At 43.0% G+C, this 25,140-nt stretch overlaps 1 protein-coding gene across 1 annotated transcript in view; it reads left to right on the top strand.

Moving 5' to 3' along the window:
- Positions 1-25,140, top strand: part of ATR (ATR checkpoint kinase) — a 181,471-nt gene that overhangs the window by 20,545 nt on the left and 135,786 nt on the right. Inside the window, exons 2-4 of the mRNA XM_084872405.1 lie at positions 17,651-17,742; positions 18,971-19,120; positions 22,619-23,496. Of these exons, the coding sequence (XP_084728531.1) occupies positions 17,651-17,742; positions 18,971-19,120; positions 22,619-23,496 (1,120 nt within the window). The remainder of the gene's footprint in view (positions 1-17,650; positions 17,743-18,970; positions 19,121-22,618; positions 23,497-25,140) is intronic.

Below are 25,140 nucleotides of genomic sequence, written 5' to 3' on the forward strand. Positions count from 1 at the left end.
TGCCTCCTGTACAAACCCTGACCAGGGCCTGGGCTGGGGAGGAACCTGCAATCAAGGTACATGCCCTTGATTGGAATCAAATCCGGGACCCTTCGGTCTGCAGGCTGACACTCTATCCACTGAGCCAAACCAGGTAGGGCTTATCTCTATTTCATATAGCTCTTTTTCTGGAGAATTCTCTTGTTCTTTCATTTGGGGGTTGCTTTTTGTCTCCCCATTTTTGTTGCCTGTTTGGGTTTGTGACTAAGTATTAGGTAGATCTGCTATGCCTCCCAATCTCTAGTGCAGGACAGTGTGTAATCCTGTTTCTGACTAATTAGATCAGGCAAAGACTCACAGCCTCCAGAGATCTGCATCTGCTTGTAGACTGATTGGATTCAATCTTAAGTAGCCTAATGCAATCATCCACAGGTGGGGCAAGAACTTTTCTAATAGGGTTGAGCAGCTGCTTCTGCCTGGAAGCTAATTTTTATTCTCATTCTCTTTTGTTTTTGTTTTTTTTTGAATAATATATATACACATTTTATTTCAGAGAGGGATAGAAACATTAGTGATGAGAGAGAATGGTTGATTGGCTTCCTCGTCCATGTCCCCTACTGGGATTGAGCCCTCACCCTGGGCATGTGCCCTTACCAGGAATCAAATCGTGAACTCCTGCTTCATAAGTTGATACTCAACCACTGAGCCAAAATGACTGGACTGGGTCCATGGGGACTTACCCAGGGTGGGAATGACTTGCGGGGGGGGGGGGGGGTCATTTGGAGAAAAAAGAGACATAATATATAAACTTTAGACAACAATAACAACAAAAAACTATTCTCAGTCTCTTAATGAGCCTCACAAACTCTACAGGGAGGGTCAAGGGATTTTTCAATAGTGTGTGGAAACTCTTCTCCCCTGGGAAAAACCACCTGGATAGCACCTGTCTGCCTGTGAAAGATACCTTCTGCAGCATGAGGGAATGACTCAGAACAGAAAAATATAGTGCCTACCCTTCAAACTCCAACCCCAAAGTCCCCAACACTGGCTTCTGTTTACACAGTTCCAGTGCACTCTGCTCTCCCTCTGCTGGAGCTTAAGGTGAGTGGCTTCATACGAGATTTTGTTCATTGTCCCCTTAGGATGAAGCCTGTGATACCCAGAAAGGTGAGCTGAAGTTCTTCCTGGTAGTGTGTTTCACGAAATTGAAAGATAAAATCGCAGACCAGAAACTTTTAAGCAAAGTGTGAAAATTTATTGCATGCAGATTCATACTCCTCAAATGGGGCCTTTAAGTCTAGGGGTTTATATAACTACTAGAGGCCTGCTGCACAAATTCGTGCATGCATGGGGTCCCTTGACCTGGCGAATGATTGGGGCCTAATCACCAGGGGGAAGCTCCTGCATTGAGCCTCTTCCTCCTGGTGGTCAGTGTGTGTCATAGCAACTGGTTGATCAGTTGTAATGTTTTCTTAGGCTTTTATATATAGATAGATGGGCAGCTACTTTCTTGTCCTTTGATTCCCCAGGTCAGTCTTGCCAGGCAAGGGACCTAGACTTTCCCTGTTTCTACACAGTCAGTTCACCTTTAGGGCAGCCCCTCCCTGGATTCACATACCTCCTACTCTGAGTCGAAAAATACCCTGTTGTTTCTACATGGTTGGTTTCTCTGGTTAGGTTTGCTTAAAGTGCCGTGTCTGCTCCTGCCTACTTTCCAACTGCCTTTGTTTTCCACTGGACCTCTCCCCTGTATGCTTGTGTGTCAAGCTAACTTCTCTCATCTGCATTTCCAGCTGTCTCTGGTTGTCAGCAACCCTGCTGCTTTTCACAGCCAGGTGTTATGTGGCCACCTTTTTAAATTCTAGTGGTCTCTGCTGGGGGGTTCAGCTTGAGGTTTAAATCTCAGAGTTCTCAAGTGAGAATACCCCCCAGCTGATATATCTCTCCAGAACTTCAGTTGTTGTCTGTGGGAACCCTGCCAGCTCTTTTGTGCCTCTGTCCAGTTTCTTTCCATCTTTTTTCTGTATTTTAGTTGTATTTCCAGTTTGGTCTCAGGAGAGTGTCAGTGTAGCTTCCACTTACTCTGCCACCATTTTTTATCTCTGATTTGTTTTCTGACTGCATTCAATTGCCTGTCTGTATTTTCTCACATCTCATTGAGTATTTTCAGAATTGCAATCTTGACATCTCTGTCATTTATATGACATATTTCCATGTGTACCAGTTTATTTTCTGGGGGTTTTTCATTTTCTTTTGAGTTTCCTTATTATCGTTGGTTATTTATGATATTTGCTGGTCTCCTCTGTCTAGACATCCTTCTCAAGCTGCTTTTTCTGAGAAGGTCTTTCTAGTGTTTTCCAGCAGATGGTGCTGCATCACAAGATTTTTCCTCCTTGACCTTCTGGAGTTGACATACGTGGCTTCCATCAGGCTTCCATTAGTATAGCTATGCTGCTTGGGGTTTAAATTTGTTTTTCCCTCATTTTAATAGCCACCCCAAACCTCTGCAAAGTCCCCTGCCCCGTAACTAGATATCAATCACAGAGGGAAAAGTGTTTCTGCTGTAGTAGTTCTTGGTTTACAGATAATGTGCTCCTCAATCTGACATCAAGGGCAAGTTTTGGAGTTCTAGCAGCAGCAGGGCTCTGTGGCTCCATTTTTTTTTTTTTTTTGTCTGAAACCACCACCCAAGATAACAGACAGCTGTGTTGCAGAACCCTTGTGCTCTGTCCTTATCTAGTTGTCTCAGCTGGCTTAGCTGCAGTTTGCACCCCTCACCTGCTGAAGTGCCCACTAATACCCTCTGTTCCTCCTAGCTGAAGGAAGTGCCACTGGCTTCCTCCCCTCTTTGGACTGAGCCATGAGACCCTGGCTGCCGGGCTTCATCCATTATCTGAGCTTTTCTCCCTTCTCACCTCTCAATTTATTCCTGTTTCCCACATTTAGATGCTTCAGTGCATGAGTTTCTCAATGTGCTTCTATATTTAGCAGGGAAGCATTTGTTGAGTTATAGTTTATTAAGTTGTTAAACTTCCATTGTGGGAGGCCAAGGGGATCTCTCATGCCACCAATCCTTTGACATCACTCTGTAGTTGAGCCTTGATTACTGTTGCCACATAAATGGAAGGGATTTACTCTCAGACCAGTTAGCTGCAGTAACCACTGACTCTGACCACCCTGACGAATCAACTGTACAGATGTTTCCTCCACAGAGCAGGACTTACTTCAACAGAGCTCTGGTGCCCACTCAGTCCACCCCTTGAGTGTGTTACATGTGCAGGTGGCTGAGTGGTGGTGCTACAAAGTGGTCTGAAGTTGTCCACTGGGTGTGCTGGTTCTGGTGTTTCCCAGGAGGTTCAGGGTAAGGTTAGTTGCCACCTGTGTCCTGTACATGGCCACCCAACATGAGTTACAAATCAATTTTGCAGATGGCTGCTACTTGTGCTGGGCGTGGAAGTGCTCAGTGAGGCCAAGGTGTAAACCAGTGTTTCCCAAACTTCTCTCATGATGAGAATCACCTGGTGGAGTTGTTAAAACACAGATTCCTGAATCCCAACTAAGAAGTGCTAAACTAGAATTTTTGGGAACATATAGGTAAAATTGCATACCTAACTTAGTGCTCTGTATATAAAATCTGTCTTAGAGCACTAGTTAAGTATACAATTTTACCTATGTGTTCCCAAAAATTCTAGTTTAGCACTTCTTAGTTGGGATTCAGGAATCTGTGTTTTAACAACTCCACCAGGTGATTCTCATCATGAGAGAAGTTTGGGAAACACTGGTGTAAACCAAAGGCAGCTACTGCTTGTGCTGAGGCACTTAGTGAGAGGTAAGGGGCCAGATGCTGTTTGTTTGAGAGATTTTTAGAAAAATCTGAAGCATGAGCCAAGACAGGTCATTTATATGGAAAAGACACTAGAAACAGCTTCAGTGGGCCTGAAAGTTGAGTGGGGCTGGGCTTAAGGGAATCACCAGAATGGAATGAACAGTGTAGGGCCTGGTTGATGGATTCTCAGATGTGGCGCCCACCTCCTGATTCTGTGGGGGAGAAAGCTGCTGTCTCCCTGTTCCCCAGCTCTCATCCTGATGCCAGACAACTCAGTTTTTCACCTTATGTTCCCTGATGCCATTTAAGCTGTTGCCCCCATATTGGAGCTCAGAGGAAGTAAGTCCAAGAAAGCCCATTAATGGGCACTTTAAGAAGAATTGCGTGAGACTCCAGCAGCCTTTGTGTCACTCATTCCCTTCTGGTTTTTACAGCCAAAAATTATGGGGACCTTTCTTCCCAGCACTGGAATCTTTAGGGCTGGGAAGAACTCTGTAGCCAAGATACCCCTCCCAATATTTATCTACCACACCTGGGTGTAGGACCAACCTGTTCTGCTTCTCTGTTCCTTCTATCAGTTTCCATGTGGTAGGTGTAGGGCTTCCTCTCAGCCAGATTTCAGGTGGCAGAATGTAGTTTAGTTGCAATTTTGATGTGGTTGTTGGAGGAGGTATCACATTTACCTACACTGCCATCTTGCTTGGAAATCTGTTACAGTATATTTGTGAAATAGTAACTGTTTTAGCTCACTTTCATGGTAGAGGTTGCAAAATAAGAAGTGGTTAGTTTCCCATGAGATTTCTTTATTTTGATAGTACAACTAATGAATTATAATTCACCATATTTAAAGATAACACATAAATGTGTTATCTTTATACACAATTAAGCTTTAGAGGAAACTGACCACCAACCATACACCCTCTCATTCTGTTTTTTTTCCTTTTTTTTCTTTTTTCTTTTTTTTCAATTATAATCGTTGCTCTTTATTTTCAGTAAACATGTTTTATAAAATATCCACTTTTGGAATTCTTTTTTTTTTTCTTCATGTTTTATTTTTTAATTTTTTCTAACTCAATCTTTTTGTTCATATTATTACAAAGGTTCCTCATTTCTTCCCCCTTCCACCAGGTTCCCCCCCCCCACTCTCCGCCCCCCCCACCCCCCCATTGTCCTCATCCATAGGTGCACAGTTTATGTTCAGTCTCTTCCCTCATTCACCACTCCCCCCCCCAGAACTGTCAGTCCACTCCCCTCCCATATCGCCGACTCTACTACAATCAACAGCTAATATTGTTCATCAGGTTTTTCAATCTCCTTTTGTTTTGTTTTTGTTTTTGTTTTTTAATTAATAAACTTTTATACTTTTAAGAATAAATTTTAAAATCTAATAATTTTAAATCTTGTTTTGTTTTTTTTTTCCCCTCTGGGAATTGAAAAGCAAACTTGTTTACATGTAAACTTGCCCTTAGGCTATCAAAAGGTGTAGCCATTCAAGTGTAAATGAACTCATTGTTTAAAGATAGCTGCTGGTTGGAATTGGATTACCTGTTCTGGGTGGGAAGGGCTTGTCTTCCCCTTTCTCCATTAAAATTAAGTTGTTAGCTTTAGAACCTCTTTTTGGCAAGAGATCTTAAACTTTCAGAACTTTAAATTTTTCAGATAGTAAATCAGTTACTTAGTATTTTCTCAAATCAATAATACCTCCACATGCCCAAGGATACACTTCACACAAAAGACATTTCCAAATAGATCCACCAACCTCTTCCAGGCACCACACAAGGCACTCACAGATCAACACCCCAGCGCTATACTAACTCAACACATCCAGATCTAAGCCTTCATCACTTGATTCAGCAGACTGTCAAGTTCCCCCAAAAGTTTCCAGCCATGTCTGAGAGGCAGCCTTGGGGCAGAGGCAGCCTCCGGGCCTGGCCTCTGTTGCTCTGGTCCGCTCCACAACCAGCTGCTCCGGGTCTGGCCACTGCTGCTCCTGGCCTGGCTGCTGCTGCTCTGGGCTTGGCTGCTCCCGACCCGGCTGCTCTGGGCCTGGCTGCTCCGGGCCCGGCCGCTCTGGGCCTGGCTTCTCCCGACCTGGATGCTCCGGGCTTGGTTGCTGCTGCTCCCGACCCGGCTGCTCTGGGCCCGGAAGCTCCGGCCTGGCTGCCACTGCCTTGTGCCTGGCCACTCTGGGCCTGGCCGCCGCCGTTCCAACATTCTGTCCTTTTTTTTTTAAAAGCATTTATGTTGCAGTGTTGGCTGCTGAGTTGAGTTCTGACTTAGTCTTCGATTTTTCAAGATTTTCTTTGTATTCTTAAGTAATTTTACTATCTTTTGCTATAACTTGATTTCTTCACATTGAAAACTTCTTCAGTTTATTCCTCCTTGTCCTGGAAGCTCAGCAGGTTGGCCTGCAGCAACCCTTTATTCTCCACGGGCTCCTGCACCGCCCAGGAAGCAGCCCCTGGCCTTGGCTCCGTGCTCAGTGGTCGAGGGCCCAGCGGCACCCCCCCCACCCTCCCCACCCCCGGGAGGGCCCCGTCGCCCGGCTCCTTGCCGGCGCCCGGCTGGCTGCTGTCCGGCAGCGGCTCCTGCTCCTCATCGCATTCCTCTCAGTCTGGAGCTTTTTTTCTCCTTCTCGCTAGGGGAGTCTACCATCAGAGTCAATAGACTGTGCTCTGCGCGCAATGTATGCGACTCCGACGGCTCTGCCCCTCGCCGTTTCCCTGGGACTCCGTCTCACAGCCCCGTCTCCCTCTGTTTGAGCCTGGGTCCCCAGGGATTGGCCTAGAACTGGGGTTCAGAGCAGTCGGGAGTGGGGCTCAGCACCGTCGGAGGTTTTGTTTCCTTCCGTCAGGGCAGTCCAGCATCAGAGTCAACATTCCGTCCTCTGTGTGCAATGTGCGTGACTCCGGGGGCTCCGCCTTTCGCCGCTCCCCCGGGATTCCACCTCACAGCCCCGTCTCTCTCTGCTTGAGCCTGGGTCTCCAGGGATTGGCATAGAACTGAGGGGGAGCAGTTGGAACTGGGGCTCAGCACAGCCGGAGGTTTTGTTTCCTTCCCGCCAGGGCAGTCCAGCATCAGAGTCAACATTCCGTCCTCTGTGTGCAATGTGCGTGACTCCGGGGGCTCTGCTTTTCGCCGCTCCCCTGGGATTCCGCCTCACAGCCCTGTCTCCCCCTGCCTGAGCCTGGGTCCCCAAGGTCTGGCCCAGAACTGGGGCTCAGCGCTGCCGGTTCTGGGGTTCAGCCCAGTACGGGGCTTTTATTTCCTTCCTGCTAGGGAACACCAGGCAGGCACCCAGCCTTCTCCTCCTCTCCGGCTCCGTCCTCTCTATGCGCGCGCGCGCGTGTGTGCGCACAGCATGTCTCCGTACCTTAGGCTTTTTCAGCTCTTCTGATTTTCCTTCTGGTTTTCTCTTTCCTTCTTGTTGTAGAATTTTCAGTCAGTCGACTACCTGTAGCTCTGGGCAATGTCCATTTTATATTTTAGTTGTATTCCATTGAAATTGTTGTGTGCGGCTGCGGTTAGGTGTTTACCTGAGCAGCCATCTTGGATCCTCCCCAGCATTGCATCCTCATTCTGTTTTTTTTTTTTTCAATGACACTTACCAAATTACATTTGGTTAATGACAAAATCTTTTGACATTGTCTAAAACAGTTTGTTATCTTGTAATTTTAGACTCATATTTTGTAGTTATTTAAATCTGAAATGTCCTGTAATATGGTAGCTGCTAGCCAAATCGTGGCATTAATTTTGAATATATTGCTACCATTAAAATTGCCTGTTTCTTTTACATTCTTAATGTGGCTACTAGGAAATTTAAGGTTTAACACATGTGGCTTACATTATATATATCTACTAGAGGCCTGATGTATGAAATTCATGCAAGGGACTTGGCCCTCAAAGCCCTGGCTTCATCCGGAAGGTAGTCCAGAAAGACGTCTGGAAGGTCGTTCAGCTTTCTGGTCTAATTAGCATATTGTGCTTTTATTATTATAGACTAGAGGCTCAGTGCATGAAATTCAAGCACAGGGGGTTGGGGGGAAAGGGTTGTCCCTCAGCCTGACCTTCACCTCCAATCTGGGACCCCTTGAGGGATGTCTGACTGCCGGTGAAGGATTGGGCCTAAACCGACAGTCAGACATCCTTCTCATAATCCGGGACTACTGGCTCCTAAATGTTTGTCTGTCTGCCTACATGATTGCCCCTAACTGCTTCTGCCTACCAGCCTGGATCACCCACTAACTGCTCCCCTGCTGGCCTGATTGATGCCTAACTGCTCCCCTGTCAGCCTGATGGCCCCCAACTGCCCTCCCCTGCCAGCCTGATGGCCCCAATTGCCCTCCCCTGCTGGCCTGATGGCTCCCAATTGCCCTCCCCTGCTGGCCTGATGGCCCCAACTGCCCTCCCCTGCCAGCCTGATTGCCCACAACTGCCTTCCCCTGCCACGACCTGCCTCCTCTGCCGGGACCCACGTACTTCACACTGTACAGAGCCACGGGACCCCCAGGTCTCACTGCGCAGAGCAGCCACTGGGCCCTACCTCCGCTGGGCACGTGGCCATCTTTTGACAGCTATCTTGTGACAACCTAAGGATATCACTACCACCTAGGCTATTATTAGTATAGATTGGCCAGTGCTGGTTTAAATAATAAGATATATAGTACCAAGGTTTTTTTTTTGCTTTCATGTACAACTATAACTACTTGTTCATTGATTTTATATACTCGGGGTTTATACTATTTTATATAATACAACCCTAGTACACTAAATGTCCAACCAATAGACCATTTGAGCAGTCACTATGATGTGCACTGACCACCAGGGGCAAACGCTTCGACCAGTAGGTTAGCTTGGTGCTAGAGTCCAGCCGATTGGGACTGGGCAAGACAGGCCAGACCTGCCCTGGAGCCCTCCTGTGTTCCCTCCCCAGCCCTGATCATGCACCAGTGGGGTTTCTTGGCCTGGCCTGCATCCTCTTACAATCTGGAACTCCTTGGGGATGTCGGAGAGCTGGTTTTGGCCCGATCCCTGCAGGCTGGGCCAAGGAACCTCATGTCCGGGCCTCTAGTTTGTAAACATTTGTTAAATTCAGCACCTTAGTAGTTGGTTCGAGTTAAGCAAGACACAGTTCTAAATGCTACAGGGGATGAAATAAAACAGTCTCCCATGGTCTAGTGGCAGGGAATAACCCCAAATTCCATAGGTCCAGAAGGTTATATATTAACTAGTGGCCCAGTGCACAAAATTTGTGCACATTTAAAAGAAATTAATTAGAAGAAATATTTTAATGTTGCGATTTGCCCTCTATAATAGAAGTGTCAGAGGTGAAAGAAAATTAGTAAAAAGTATATAAAATCTCCTTCCTGTCAGTCTGGAGTTCGCCAGGGTATTTAGAGTCAAGTCCCCGCCCACACCCGCACACACTTTGAAAACGCAAGAGACCAGAACTGGCTGGGCTCCCTCCACCCCCCATTTGAGACCCAGACCCAAGCCCTCCAGGTGGGGGTTGCAGCCTCAGGTCCCCCGGTCTGGCGCCAGGTGGAGGTGCGCAGTCTTAGGTCCCCCATCAAGCCATGTTGGGCAGGGGGTGCAGCCTCAGATCCCCCAGCCCAGTGCCAGGGTGGGGGGCAAAGCATGAAGTCTCCCATCAAGCCCAGCCTCAACCCCCAACCCCCACAGGGTCACATCAGCATTGAACGGGGATGCATGCAGGCAGTGTTACATCCCCAACCAGGGATGCAGCCAGGCAGCTTCACCTCAGCACTGGGTGGGGATGCATGCAAGCAGTGTGACATTAGCACTGGGAGTGGAAGTCCTCGTCCCTATCTCTGCCCAGAGACTGGTTGTGACTGGGACACCATAACAGACAAATTAGCATATTATCTCCTTATGTGTATAGAAGATTAAGGAACCACACAATCCAAGAAAATTCTTATGAATCATTCATTCATTCATTCATTCATTCAACAAATGTCTTTTTGACTATTCACTATGTACAGGACCAATTATTTAATAGCACTTAATCACTAAACACCATGCATCCTGTATTCAGTTAGAATCAGACTTTGTGGTTAAATAATCAAGAAAACAATCTTATTTTTTCTTTTAGCATTATTTGAGATAATAACGGTGAAAATACACGTGCATTTTACAGTGATATAGAAGTTATAAATTGTTACTTATACTAAATCTACACTAATGAAAGAGAAATATGCAAATTGACCATGACCCTTCACGACACCCAATCAGGAGTGAGTATGCATATTAACCCAACAAAGATGGTGGGTTAGTTTGCATACACAGGTGCCGAGTGGCAGGGGCAGGACGCGTTCCGCACTACCCCAACTGCTCAGGGCATCTGGGAGACTGTTTTATTTCTGCATGTATCTTCTGTAGCATGTGTGGGAAGGCAGAAAGGTGGCTCTGGGCTGGAGCAAAGGCAGAATGGAGCGAAGGTGGAAAGGCAGCTCCAGCTGGGGTGAAAGCAGTGCTGGCAGCCACGGGAAGGAAGGTCTATTCTCAGCTGTTTTGTCAGAAGTGCTGAACTGAGCTAATTATTTACATGGCCTTCCTCTAAGCAGTTAATTATTAACTTTGGTTGTATATGAAACTTGGTTACAGTTATTTCTGTGTGCATTTCTTTCCTCTCCCCAGCAACTAATCTGAATTTCTTGAAGCAGTGGATCTTATTTTATTTGCCTTTTGATTTTTAAAAAAATATATATTTTTATTGATTTCAGAGAGGAAGGGAGAGGGAGAGAAAGCAATAGGTAGAAACATCAATAATGAGAGAGAATCATTGATTGGCTGCCTCCTGCATGCTCCCCACTGGGGATTGAGCCTGAAACCCAGGCATATGCCCTTGACCAGAATCGAACCTGGGACCTTTCAGTCCACAGGTGGACACTCTATCCACTAAGCCAAGCTGGCTAGGGCTGCCTTTTGAATTTTTTTAATTTAATAGCATTTATACTCATTCTTTTCTCCTATATTAATGTACGAAGCACCCCTTCTGTACAAGGATTATCTCTTGATTTATACAGGGTCACTAAAGCAAAAGCTAAATCTTAAATATCTGTTGCTCAAGTCTTTTCATCTAAGGGAAAAAAAACCACAAACCTTTTGACTCCATATATTCTTTTAGTTACCACTTATCTCCATTTCATGGTAAAGCTTTAGAAAGAGCATGTTATTCACATTTTGTTTGCTTTTCAACCCATTGCAATCTGGCTTCTGCTTTCACCTCTACACCAAAACTTTAAAATCTAAAGGACATAAAAAATATCAACTTATAGGGAATCAAAGACCTAAATGTAAAATCTAATATTAAAAATGAGACTTTTAGTAGAGATCATAGGGGAAAGCTTCAAGATATTGGCCTTGGCAATGATTTCTTGGGTTTGACACCAAAAGCACAACAACAGAACAAAAGCTAGACTTCATCAAAATTAAAAACTTTTGTGTTTCAAAGGACAATCTCAAGAGAGTGAAAAGACATGTAGTGAGATAAAATGTTTGCAAATATCTGATAAAGATAAATCAGGTATCCAGACTATATTAAGAACTCAACAACAACAACAACAAAAAAAACACCAATAACCTGATTTTAAAATGAGGAAAGGACTTGAACAGACATTTCTTTTCCTTTTTTTATATTTTATTGATTTTTTTTTACAGAGAGGAAGGGAGAGAGAGAGAGAGAGAGAGAGAGAGAGAGAGAGAGAGAGAGAGAGAGCGCGCGCGCTAGAAACATCGATGAGAGAGAAACATTGATCAGCTGCCTCTTGAACAACCCTTACTGGGGATGTCCCCGCAACCAATGTACATGCCCTTGACCGGAATCGAACCTGGGACCTTTCAGTCCGCAGACCGACGCTCTACAGCTGAGCCAAACCGGCTTTGGCTGAATAGACATTTCTACAAAGAAATACAAATGGCCACAAATCCCATGAAAAGATGTTCAGTATCACTAATAATTAGGGAAATGCAAATCAAACCTACTGTGAGATAACACTTCTTACTTATGAAGATGACTAATATTAAAAAAGCAGAAAATAACAAATGTTAGTAAAGATAGGAGAAATTGGAACCTGTGTGCATTGCTGGATGTGAAATTGTGCAGTCACCTAGAAAACTGAATGGGACTTTCTTAAAAAAATTAAACAGAATTATCCAAAAATTCAGCAATTCTATTTCAAGGTAATCACCCCAAAGAATCAAAAGGCACTCGAGCAGATATCTATAATCTATACATCCATGATCATAGGAGTATTACTCACAGTAGTAGAAAGATAAAAGCAACCTCAAGTGTCTATGGAGATGAATGTACAAAATAAGGTATCTACACTAATAAAAGAGAAATATGTAAATTGTCACTTCACAACAATCTCCAGCCAATCAGTGAATAAGCAAATTAGCAGGACAAAGATGGTGGTGGCCACAGAGCCAGCCAGAGCGAGTGGGAGGCTTGGGTTGCCCCTGGCAATGGAGGAAACCCAGCTTCCTGCTCTCTCCAGCGGGCTGCTGAAGGAGGGGCCTGTGGGCAACAGACATGGAGCCAGCCCAGGCAGACACCGATGGAGGGACCTGTGAGTGGAAGACACAGAGCAGGCCCATTGGTGCTGAAGGAGGGGCCTGCAGCTGGCCCGGGAGGACACGCAGCTGGCCCGGGCACGCAGGAGGCTTGAGTCACCATTGCCTGGACCAGCTGCAAACGACCCTTAGCCCCTTACCCAGTGGAGTGAGGGTCCCCACTGGGGGCATGGCCAGCCTGCAAACAGCTATCAGCCCCTCACTCAGGCTGGCCATGCCTCCCCAGTGGGGACCTTCACCCCATGGGGCTTGGCTGGCCTGCAAACTGCCCCACCCCCTTGCCCAGGCCAGCACCATCCCCAGTGGGGATCCCCACCCCAATGGGGGCATGGTCGGCCTGCAAACCACCACAGGACCCTTGCCAGGCCGCCATGCCCCCCAAGGGAACCCCACCCTGATCCGGGACATCTTTCAGGGCAAACCAACCGGCTCCCACCTGTAGACCAGTCTCTCTCTATAAGACTAGTAAAAGGGTAATATGCTAATTAGGTGAGGAGACTTTCCAGAGCAAGCAGTGGGGCAAGGTAGGGGTGAGCAAGTTGGCAGGCATAGTGGTTAGGGACAGTCAGTCAGGCAGGCAGGTTAGGAGCCAGTAGTCCCAGATTTTGAGAGGGATGTCCAACTGCAGTTTAGGCCCGATTAGGCCTAAACCGACAGTCAGACATCCTTGAGGGTTTCCAGATTGGAGAAAGTGGAGGACAGGTTGAGGGACACTCCCCCTCCCCCCCTTCCCACCTGTGCACAAATTTCATGCACTGGGCCACTAGTATAAATATAATGAAATATTCATCCTTGAATAGGAAGGAAATTCGGACACATGTTACAACATGGACAAATTGAAGATATTACGCTAAGTGAAATAAGTCAGTCACAGAAAGACTTATATGATTCAACTTATATGACACTAGAGGCCCGGTGCATAAAACTCATGCATGGATAGGGTCCCTAGGCCTTGTCAATCAGGGCCTATTTATGGGGTGACCAATGGGGTAATTCGGGGTCCCCCACTGGCACTCGCCTTGGCTGCCATGGTGCCACCTACTTGCCAGGCCTGCCTCCCACTGCCACCGCTTATTGCCTCCCTCTGCGGGAGGTGACCAGTGGGATGATCAGGGTGGGGGTGGCACTGTCCTGCTTGCTTCCAGGCCCTGCCCCCTGCTGCTGCCAGTCGCTTCCCTCTGCAGGGCATCCACCAGGGCAATCGAGGAGCCCCTGTTGGCACCTGCCTTGGCTGGCCTGGGGCCTGCAGGCTGGGGGCAGCTCCTGTGACAAGCATCTGCCTCCTTGTGGTCAGTGCACGTCATTGCAACCAATCGTTTCTCCATTCGGTCGATTTGCATATTAGGCTTTTATTATATATAGGATAAGTAGTCAAATTTATAGAGACAAAAAAATAGAATGGTGGTTGCCAGGGCTTGTGGAATTAAGGGGAGTTATCCTAATAAAGAGAGAATATGCTAATTGACTATCATTCCATCACAAAGATGGCTGCACCCAAGCTGAGGCCAAGTTCCCATAAGGAGCCTTAATGAGCAGTCAACAGGGATCTGAGGCTATGCCCTCCCCTGCCCCCCATGGGGCTTGACAGGGGACCTCAGGCCATGTCCCTCACCTGGCAGGGCTTGACAGGGGACCTCAAGGTGCGCTTTCCGTCCTGGTGCTGCACTAGTGGATCTCAGGCTGCTCCCCTTGCCCCAGCTCTAGACTGGGGGACCTCAAGCTGTGCTCTCCACCCATCAGGGCTTGACAGGGGATCTCAAGTTGTGCTTCCCGTCCTGGTGCTGGGCTAGGGGACCACAGGCTGCTACCCCCACCCCAGCGCCAGGCTGGGGAACCTCAGGCCATGTCTCCTGCCCCAGCACTGGGCCAGGGGACCTGAGGCTGTGCCCTTCTGCCTGGCTGGACTTAACAGGGGACTTCAGGCTGTGCCCCCCACCTAGCAGGGTTTGATGGGGGACCTCAAGGTGCACCCCAATGTTGGATTGGGGGACTCAGGCTGTGCCCCTGCCAAGCAGAGCTTGGTGGGAGACCCGAGGCTGCGCTCCCCTCCCAGTGCTGGGCCGGGGGACAGGCTGCGCCCTCCCACCTGGCAGGGCTTGATGGGGGACCTCAGCCATGCCCCCCATCCAGCGGGGTTTGACAGGCAATCTCAGGCCATGTCCCCCACCTGGTAGGGCTTGATGGAGGACCTCAAGGCACACCCCCTACCCCGGTCTGGATTGGGGGACCTCAGGCTATGCCCTCCTCCGCCCCCCCCCCATCCCCCACACCCCGTCCTGGTGCCAGGCCTGGGGACCTGAGGCTATGCCCTCTGCCTGGTAGGTCATGACTGGCCAGGTCTGGATCTAGCCCAATGGGGGGAGGCAGGCCACGTCTGGGTCTCACATGATTTTGAGGTGCATGTGGGTGGGCGGGGACTTGACTCTGGGTCCTGTGGTGAGCCCCAGACTCTGATAGGAGGAAGGTTTTCACATACATTTTACTAATTTTCTTGCATCTCTGACACTTCTATTATAGAGAAAGGGCAAATAGCAATATTAAATTATTTTCTCTAATTAATTCCCTTTTAATGTGCACAAATTTCGTGCACCAGGTCACTAGTTGTTTACTGAATATAGTTTCAGTTAGGGAAGATGAAAAGTTCTGGAGAGGGATGGTGGTGATAGTTGTAGAACAGTGCTAATGTGCATAATACCACAGAAGAGTACACTAAAAAAGAAAAAAAAAGGGTACAGTTAAAATGGTAAATATTATGTTAAACCTATTTTACCATAATAAAAAATTCAAAGGAAATTTTTGTTGTTGTTGTTAATCCTCATCCAAGGATATTTTTTCCTTTCTTAGAGAGAGTGAAAGGGAGGGGAGGAGGGAAGAAGGGAGAAAGAGATAGAAACATTGATGTGAGAGAGAGACATTGGTTGCCTCCCACATGTGCCCTTGACCAGGAATTGAACCTGGGACACTTTGGTGTGCAGGCCAACGCTCTAACCAATGAGACATACCAGGCAGGGCTCAAAGGATATTTAACAAACTAACTATTTGCTTCAATTGATATCTCCCTCCTTGAAATTTTAGCCTAAATTTCTAAAACATTCTCTTGGTTTTTCTTTTTGTCTCTCAGTACCCTTTCCCTTCTCTTTCACGGCTTCATTAATCTTAATTTAGGAATGTCTCTTTGGCTTATTACTTATAATTTGCATTCATATCCAGTCTTTCCACTATTGCTAGCTCTAGCTCTAGTGATAGATTATACAGTATACTTTCTATGAATATCAATCTTCTCATATACAGTGATAACCTAGAACAGTGTTTGGTAAACTGCGGCTCACAAGCCACATGTGGCTCTTTGGCCTCTTGAGTTTTTAGCAAAGGCCAGTTAATAACAATGTACCTACCTATATAGTTTAAGTTTAAAAAATTTGGCTCTAAAAAGAAATTTCAATCGTTATACTGTTGATATTTGGCTCTGTGGACTAATGAGTTTGCCTACCACTCTCCTAGAAACTTGAAGTTAAACTCCATGATTTGGTGTAAACCACCATAGAACACAATATAAGAGTATAGTAGGAAGTCTGTGTTCCACCACATAGGATGAGTCACTCACACTATCAACAGTCATTCATGTAATCAGCAAACATTTATTGAGCACCTATTATGATATTAAGGTTTAATATCCCTATCTTAATGCTTTTCAAAAATGAAATAATACAAAGGATATTTAGCTTGTTTGGTAGGTATTATATAATGATAATCTGTATCTCTAGACTAGTTATTTTTTGAGCTCTAGAAGTGTAATTCTGACAGTCTTTTGGACATCCCACTTAGTTGTTCCATTGAGACCTTAAACTCAGTATTTCTAAAAGTGGTTTTGACCCTGGTCTGTGTGCCTCAGCTGGTAGGAGCATCATCCCATATGTTTCCTTTGCCTAAGTTTTGGGTTCTTTTCCAGGCCCCAGTCATGGCGTGTGTGGGGAGTCAGCTGATCATTGATGCTTTTTCTCTCTCTCAAAATCAATGAAAATGTCCTTGGATGAGGATTAAAAATAAATAAATAAATAAAAATACAACTGGTTTTGTTTCTGTCCCCAGACCTGTACCTCCTCCTGTGTTAAGTCTTTTGGTGAATGAACTTACAGTCCATCCTGGTTAGAGGGCTAGGTTGACTTATCACTCTTCCCCACTAATCTGTATCTTGCAACTTCCCAACAGAAACTTCTGATGTTTTGCCTGGTTCATATAGGTTCTCAAAATAAATGTTTGTTGATTATATGAATGGCTGTTGATTGCATGAGTGACTCATGTGGTGGAACAGACATTTCCTACTATACTCATATTGTGTTCTGTGGCAGTTTACATAAAATCATGGAGTTTAAGTTAAATTAGTTCAAAATTCTAGGATATAATTTTTCTTCTTAATTATTATATTATCTCTTTATTATTTTTTCTTGATTGGTCCTGAGATACTATATATGTATATTTTCTTAACACTTTGTTAAATTTTTGTGATAATTTCATACATACAAAAAAGAGAAAACAATGGTATATTGATTTCCCATGTACTCATCACCCAATAATTATCAATTCATGGCCCTCTTCCTCTAACTCAGATTTCTTTGAAGCAAATTCCAGATATCATTTTATCAATAAATAAGTCTTTATTTCCAAAATGAGTTTGGGGAACCTTTTTTCTGCCAAGAGCCATTTGGATATTTATAACATTATTTTCAGGCCATACAAAATTATCAACTTAAAAATTAGCCTGCTATATTGTTCAAATACATATGTAATTTTAAATGTTCTAGTTGCCACATTTTAAAAAGTAAGGAAGTAGATGAAATTATTTAACTCAGTAATATATCCAGATAACATCCTATAATTAACATGAAATTATCAATGAGATGTTATACTGATTTTTATACCATAGATTCAAAATCCAGTGTGTATTTTATATTTATAGTGCATCGCAGTTTGGGCTAACTACATTTCAAGAGCTCAATTCCTACTACATGTGACTACTGGCTACTATATTGGGCAGGGAAATACAGGTTTTGCAAATAAGATGCCTGTGGTGTCATTTAGCATGTTCTTTTTTTCCTTGTTAAGTTAGATTTTCCTTTCATTTTTAAGCAGAAGAATATTGTGAATGTTAACATTAAAATTAAACAAATTTGGTAAGTTCAACTTTAGAGAATTTTTTACAAGTGAAATTGTGACTCCATTTAAGGGTTAAAAACTTTATTTGTATTTTAGTGCCAGGACAGAGGAATATAATACGGTTGTGCAGAAGCCAAGACAAATTCTATGTCAGTTTATTGACCGAATACTCACAGATGTAAATGTTGGTAAGAAATAACTATTTCCTATATAAACTTTATAAATTATTTTCTTTTCCATATATACAACATTTTGTAAGCATTTTTCTCCATGTAGTTTTATGGAATTAGTATTTATGATAGTTATACAAGCAAGTTATTTACAGTATTTGTTATATAATGTCAGTGTCTGTTTTCCTATTTGTTACCTACATTTTCTGCTGCTTACTATGAGTTCTTTGATAAAAGATATTATTATAGATAAAAAAATATTTGATTCCGATGGTGTGAACTTACTTTAGCTAGGTCTTGTGCCAGTGGTTGAAAACAGCAAATGCCATTAAAAACTGGTAACTTTGTAAGTTATTGAATCAACTCCTATTTGTGTTTTGTATCTGGGGCAATCTAAAAGACAAATTACAGCCCAGCCAGTGTGGCTCAGCAGTTTAGAGTCAACCTAAGAAATAGGAGTCACTTGTTCCATTCCTGGTCACAATTTATGCATGGATTTTGGGTTCTATCCCCAGTAGGGGGCATGCAGGAGGCAGTTTCTTTTTCATTGATGTTTCTATTTCTCTATTTTCCTTTCCTCTCTCTCTAAAAATCAATAAAAACATAAAAAAAGACAAATTAGAAACTTCACAAGAATTGTGTCACATCTGTTATATCTATTAAAATTTAATTGAAGGGGTATTGTAGAGTGCCATTTGGCTCATGGTTTATAAATTTAATTCCAAATTTGGCACAAATTTTATGACTTGTGATAATTATTTACCCTTTTTTTCAATCAGTAAAATTATTTGCTGGAAAATAACAAAAGAACTACTGAATATTTGCAAGATATGTTTAAACCACTCGCCCACCCCCTTTTTGCTTTACTAATTCTTCACCATCCAGGAATCAAAATGCCTTCACAGCATCTTCCCACACACTTGTTTTCTTTATGCTGCATTACTGCAATTAACTTATTATATTGTAATTATTAGTTTGTCTGCACACCTGAATATGGTTTTTTTTAATCTTCAGATTTTAGCACAGTGCCAGGTATATTATGAGCCTGTAGTACATATTTGATGAATGGATGTATAATAGATGAATGAGCATGGTTATTAAACATTCAAAATTAGGTAGGATTGTAGTGGATAGCCCCATCAATTTAGCATGAGCACTGTAATTATGGTCACCAAAGTCTAATTTTTTAACAAAGTACTGTTGTTTAATTTGTTACAACTCTTTAAAATGAATCTTGTATTTTTAGTTGCTCTAGAGCTTGTAAAGAAAACTGACTCTCAGCCAACCTCTGTGATGTTGCTTGATTTCATCCAGCATATCATGAAGTCCTCCCCTCTCATGTTTGTAAATGTGAATGGAAGCCATGGGCAAAATGAGGCCAAAGGCTGTTGTATTGGTAAGTCCTGCTATTTGTACATTCATTTGCAATTGGTGTTTTTGAAATTTACCTTCTTCTCTCTGAAATATAATATATATATTAATAGACATATTTTATTCAAATTTGTTACAATGATAATGGTTAATTTTATTTTCTGCATCCTTATTATTTTAATTTGTTAAGAACTAGATACCCACAATAGAACAGAAGTAATTAAATTTGTTTATTTGCTATTGAATACTTTAGCTGTTTTCTTTTTTCTGGTTTTGGTAATCTCTTTTTTCTAGATTAGGCATTAAGAAACAGTGGCCTAATCTACAAGATTAGGTTGCCTGTTTTTATAAACAAAAAACACTATTTATTGTAACATAGCCATGCTCATTCGTTTACTTACTAGAGGCCTGGTGCACAAAATTTGTGCACTGGGGGGATGAGGTGTCCCTCAGCCCAGCCTACAGCCTCTCCAATCTGGGACCCCTCAGAATGTCCAGCTACCCTGTAGGATTGGGCCTCTCCAATTTTGGACCCCTCAGAATGTCCAACTACCGGTTTAAATCCAATCCCTGTAGGATTGGGCCTAAAATGACAGTCAGACATCCCTCTCACAATCCGGGACTGCTGATTCCAACCGTTTGCCTGCCTGCCAACCTGATCACCCCCTAATCACTCCCCTGCCAACTTGATTGATGCCTAATTGCTCCCCTGCCAGCCTGATTGCCCCCAACTGACCTCCCCTGCTGGCCCGATCTCCCTCAACTGTCCTCCTCTGCTGGCCTGGAAACCCCCAGCTGCCCTCCCTTGTCAACCTGGTCACCCCAAACTGTTCTCCCTTGCCAGCCTGGTCACCTTTAACTGTCCTCTCCTGCAGGCCTGGTCCCCCACAACTTCCTCCTCTGTTGGCCTAATTGCCCACAACTGCCCCCACCTGCCAGTTATATTGTGGTGGCCATCTTTGACCACATGGGGGAGGCCATCTAGTGTGATGTCATAAGGGTCAATTTGCATGTTTCCTTTTTATTATATAGGATTGTTTGTAACTACTGAAAAGATAACATTGAGAACCCTGACCAGTTCTCTTGGAAACCAGCAGGGGAGGTCAGTTGGGGGCAATCAGGCTGGCAGGGGAGCAATTAGGCCCTTAAACCTATCTGTCTCTTTAAGAATGAGTTTGCACCCTGGCCAGGGGGTATAGTTGGTTAGAGTTTAGTCCTGTATACCAAAAGTTTGTGGGTCCGATTCCTGGTCAGGGCACACACCTAGATTGGGGTCCCAATACCTGGTTAGGGTACATACAATGGTCAGGTGAGGTGGGGTGGGGTGGGGTGGGGTGGGGCAGCTGATCAGTGTTTCTCACATTGATGATTCTCTTTCTCCCTTCCTCTCTATCTAAAGTCAAAAACAAGGGTGAGGATTAAAAAAAAAAAAAAAAAAAACAACACTCAAAAGAATAAGCTTGCTGAGTTTTTTTTCCTCAATCCCTTCACCTTTTTCACTCAGCCCTGCAACCACAAAAAACAAAAAAACAAAAAACCCCTCTTAGACACAGACAACAGTATGGTGATTATCAGAGGGAGAGGGAGGTGATGTGCATTAGAAGCGGATATAGGGGGAATAAATGGTGTTGGAAGGAGACTTGATTTTGGGTGGTGAACTAATAATACAATGATGTATTATAGAATTGTACACCTGAAATCTATATACTTTTATTAACCAATATCATCCCAACAAATTCAATAAAAAAAAAGAATTTGCTTACACTTGTTTAGATTTTGAAATTTTTTCTAGACTTTATCCTTATTTTTCCCACTACTTGTCCTTTTATTGGCTTGCTACTAAAGAGATGTAAAGCAAACATCTTTTATTTTTATGTACTATTCACAGATTATTTTAAATTCTTTTGCTTGAGTCTCAAGACTCAACTTGCTCTCACTCATCTAGGGGAAATGGTGAACAACATAGACTGATGAACAAGAACAGACCCAGAGATAAGGAGCCATGGGTCAGACTGTTGCACCTCAAAGGGAAGGTGGGGATAAAAGGGAGAGATCAACCAAAGGACTTAGGTGCACACATATGAGCCTAGCCAGTGGTCAAGGACAATAGGGGAGTGGGGGCATGAGTGGGGTGGGGTGGGAGATTGGAATGGGGGGTTGAGGACAAATATGTGATACCTTAATCAATAAAGAAATTAATAATAATTTAAAAAAAGACTTACTTTATAGCATGACCTCCAAAAAGCCTTTTGACCACTATTCCTGATTGCCTGGCTTAGGAATAGTTTAGTTGCTCCTTAATGATCTATTAATCTAGAGTGTTCTGCATTTCTTCTATCATAGTGGTTTTTAAATTATATTATAAATACCTGTATTTTTGTATTTGCCACACTGGGTTATGAAGATGAAATATAATATACTTGAAACATAATACACTGCATCTAATAAGAATAAATACTGTTTCATAAAACTTGTGTTTCATACATTTAAATATGCCTATGTGTACTGAGTCATAAAGTGAATCTCTTAGCTTTAGTCAAGAAGTTTCAGAAACTATATTATAGGATTTATGAGGACAGGACTAGGACTGATTTGTTCTTGTGCACGTTGGACAAAGTTGCCACTCAATAAATACTTGTTGAAGGGGTATTAATAACTATAACTATTTATTGAGCATTTATTTAACTTCAGTCACAATGCTGCATTATCTTACTTGGTCCTCATAATACAGTAACACATAAAGTAAATGTCAATATTCCCTTTTCATAGATGAAGTTAGAGATTCAGATAAATGAAAAGTTCACACAGCTAGTAAGTGGAAAGCTAGGACCTTGTCTGTTTGACATCAAAATTGGTACTATTCTAAATTATTATATTTCCATTGCATAGAGAATGTTTTAGACTATTTTGTTAGTGAAGTTTGTACTTTAAAAATAAACTACTATAGAAACACCAATCAGAAAGGATATATGCACCCCTATGTTCATAGCAGCACAATCTACAATAGCTAGAATTTGGAAACAGCCTAGGTGCCCATCAGCAGATGATTGGATCAAAAAACTATGGCACATCTACACAATGGAATACTATGCTGCCATAAAAAAGAAGGAATTCTCATCATTTGCAGCAACCTGGATGGAATTGGAGAACATCATTCTGAGTGAAGTAAGCCAGTCAATGAAAGAGAAATACCATATGACCTCACTCATTTATGGATATTAAAGAACATTATAAACTGATAAACCAAAAGACAGATATAAAGACAGTAAAGCAACAAGCAGACTGTCAAATTATAGAGGGGAGGGGAGGGAGATCTGGGGGAGATAAGAGATCAACCAAAGGACTTGTATACATACATATAAGTACAACCAATGGACACAAAACTCTGGGGAGGGAGGGTATGTATGGGAGGGAGGGGGCAATGTTAAAATATGTACACAGATAATAATTTAATAAAAAAACCAAAAAACTACTAGGCATTTAGCAATTTAACAATTATCTTTTTTGTTTGTTTATTTCAAAGACTTCAGTAATTGGATCATAAGAAGACTTCTGCGGATTGCAGCAACTCCATCGTGTCATATGTTACACAAGAAAATCTGTGAAGTCATTTGCTCATTATTATTTCTTTTTAAAACCAAGAGTCCTGCTATTTTTGGAGTACTGACAAAGGAATTATTACATCTTTTTGAAGACTTGATTTACCTCCACAGAAAAAATGCAATGGGACAGTTTGTGGAATGGCCAGTGGTAGTTAGCCGATTTTTAAGTCAATTAGATGAACATGTGGGATATTTACAACCAGCTCCTTTGAAGTTCATGAACATGCAAAATTTAGAATTTATTGAAATCACTTTATTAACAGTTCTTAATCGTATTATTGCAATTATGTTTTTTAGAAGACAAGAACTCTTACTTTGGCAGATAGGTTGTGTTCTGCTTGAATATGATAGTCCAAAAATTAAATCCTTATCAATTAGCCTTTTAACTGAACTCTTTGAGCTTGGAGGACTTCCAGCACAACTGGCTAGCACTTTTTTCAGTTCATTTTTGGAATTATTAAAACACCTTGTAGAAATGGATGCTGACCAGTTAAAACTCTATGAAGAGCCATTATCAAAGCTAATAAAGACACTATTCCCCTTTGAAGCAGAAGCTTATAGAAATATTGAACCTGTCTACTTAAATATGCTGCTGGAAAAACTCTGTGTCATGTTTGAAAATGGTGTGCTTATGTGGCTTAAGTCTGACTTGCTAAAAGGATCTTTTTGCCATTTATTGCAATATTTCCTTAAATATGTGCCTGCTGGGTATGAATCTGCTTTACAGGTTAGGAAGGTTTATGTGAAAAATAGTTGCAGAGCTCTTGTAGATGTGCTTGGAATTCAGGTAGATGCAGAGGTAAGTAATTTTAAAGGTTACTTGTTAAGTATCTTTTTTCATAATTTGTATTTGCATATATGCAAGATATAATAATGAGGAAATACAAATTTTGTTTTTCTTTTGTTAATCTTCACCTGAGGATATTTTTTTCCCCATTGATTTTTAGAGAGTCGAAGGGAGGGGAGAGATAGAAACAGCCATGTGAGAGAGAGACATCGATTGGTTGCCTCCCACCTGAGCCCTGAGCAGGACTAGAGATTGAGCCTACAACTGAGGTACAAGGTATGTGCCCTTCAGTCTGAGGGCCTACGCTTTATCCACCAAGCCAAACGGGTTAGGGCAAAAATAAAAAATTTTAATAATAATGTACATTTAGAATGAAATGATTTTCATAATCTACTTTGGCTCCCTATAATGGATTTTTACTTTGATTTTAGAAGAATTTGTTCACTTACATGGTAATGAACCTCCAAAGTCAAATGATTTTTTAAAAATATGTTTTTACTGATTTCAGAAAGAGGAAGGGAGAGGGAAAGATAGAAACATCAATGATGAGAGAGAATCATTGATCAACTTCCTCCTGCCTCTTATTGGGGATTGATTCCTGAAACCTGGAATTAAACTGTGACCTCCTTGTTCACGGGTGTATGCTCAACCACTGTGCCACTGGCCGGGCCAAATTCAACTGTTTGAAAGTAGAATTTGTGAAGTGTATGCATGTTTATTGCATTATTAGTTAAAAGGGGGCTAGTGAAAAACTTATTACATAAACTTTGAGCAGTAACATAGATTTTATATTTGACAGATTGTAATCAATAAGTTTTAGAAAACTTATGAGTGCATAATACTGGTCATGCTAAATTATCCCTCTTTTTCTATTTGGACTGTGGGAGATAGGCAGTATAATGAAATAGATATGCAGTAACTTGATTTAATATTTTCATTTATTTTATCTACTAGAGGCGAGGCCCGGTGCATGAAATTCATGCATGGGGTGGGGGTGGGGTGGTGTTCCTCAGCCCAGCCTGCACCTCCCCATTCTGGGACCCCTTGGTGGATGTCCTACTGCCAGTTTGAATGTCTAAACAGGCAGTCTCTCTCGCAATCCGGGACCACTGGCTCCTAACCACTGCCTGCCTGCCTAACTGATTGCCCCTAATCCCTCTGCCTGCTGACCTGATCGCCCCTACCTTGCCCCACTGCTGGCCTGATCACCCGTAACTGCCTCTGCTTCGGCCCCCAGTTTGGCCTCCCTCTGTGGGAGGCAACCTAGTGGATCAGGGGAAGGCACCCACCCCAATTACCCCACTGCTGCTGCCACTATCCACCTGAGCCTTAGCCCTCACAGCTGCTGCAGCTTTATCTGGAAGGATGTCTTGAAGACGTCCACTCTAATTAGCATATTACCCTTTTATTAGTATAGATTAGACTTTCTGGATTTGTAGTATGAAAGAAGTTAGGAGTTCCCTTACAGAATTTTTTTGTGGCATTTTGATAGAGGGATAAACAAGGTATAGGAAGATTTGTTCTGCCTTTTAAGAGTATAGGACCAGTGCTCGCTTCGGCAGATCATATATTAAAATTGGAACGATACAGAGAAGATTAGTATGGCCCCTGCCCAAAGATGACAAATTCGTGAAGCGTTCCATATTAAAAAAAAAA

Source organism: Pipistrellus hanaki (assembly GCF_964339955.1).
Source record: "Pipistrellus hanaki genome assembly, chromosome: 2".
In the NCBI taxonomy this organism is placed as follows: domain Eukaryota; kingdom Metazoa; phylum Chordata; class Mammalia; order Chiroptera; family Vespertilionidae; genus Pipistrellus; species Pipistrellus hanaki.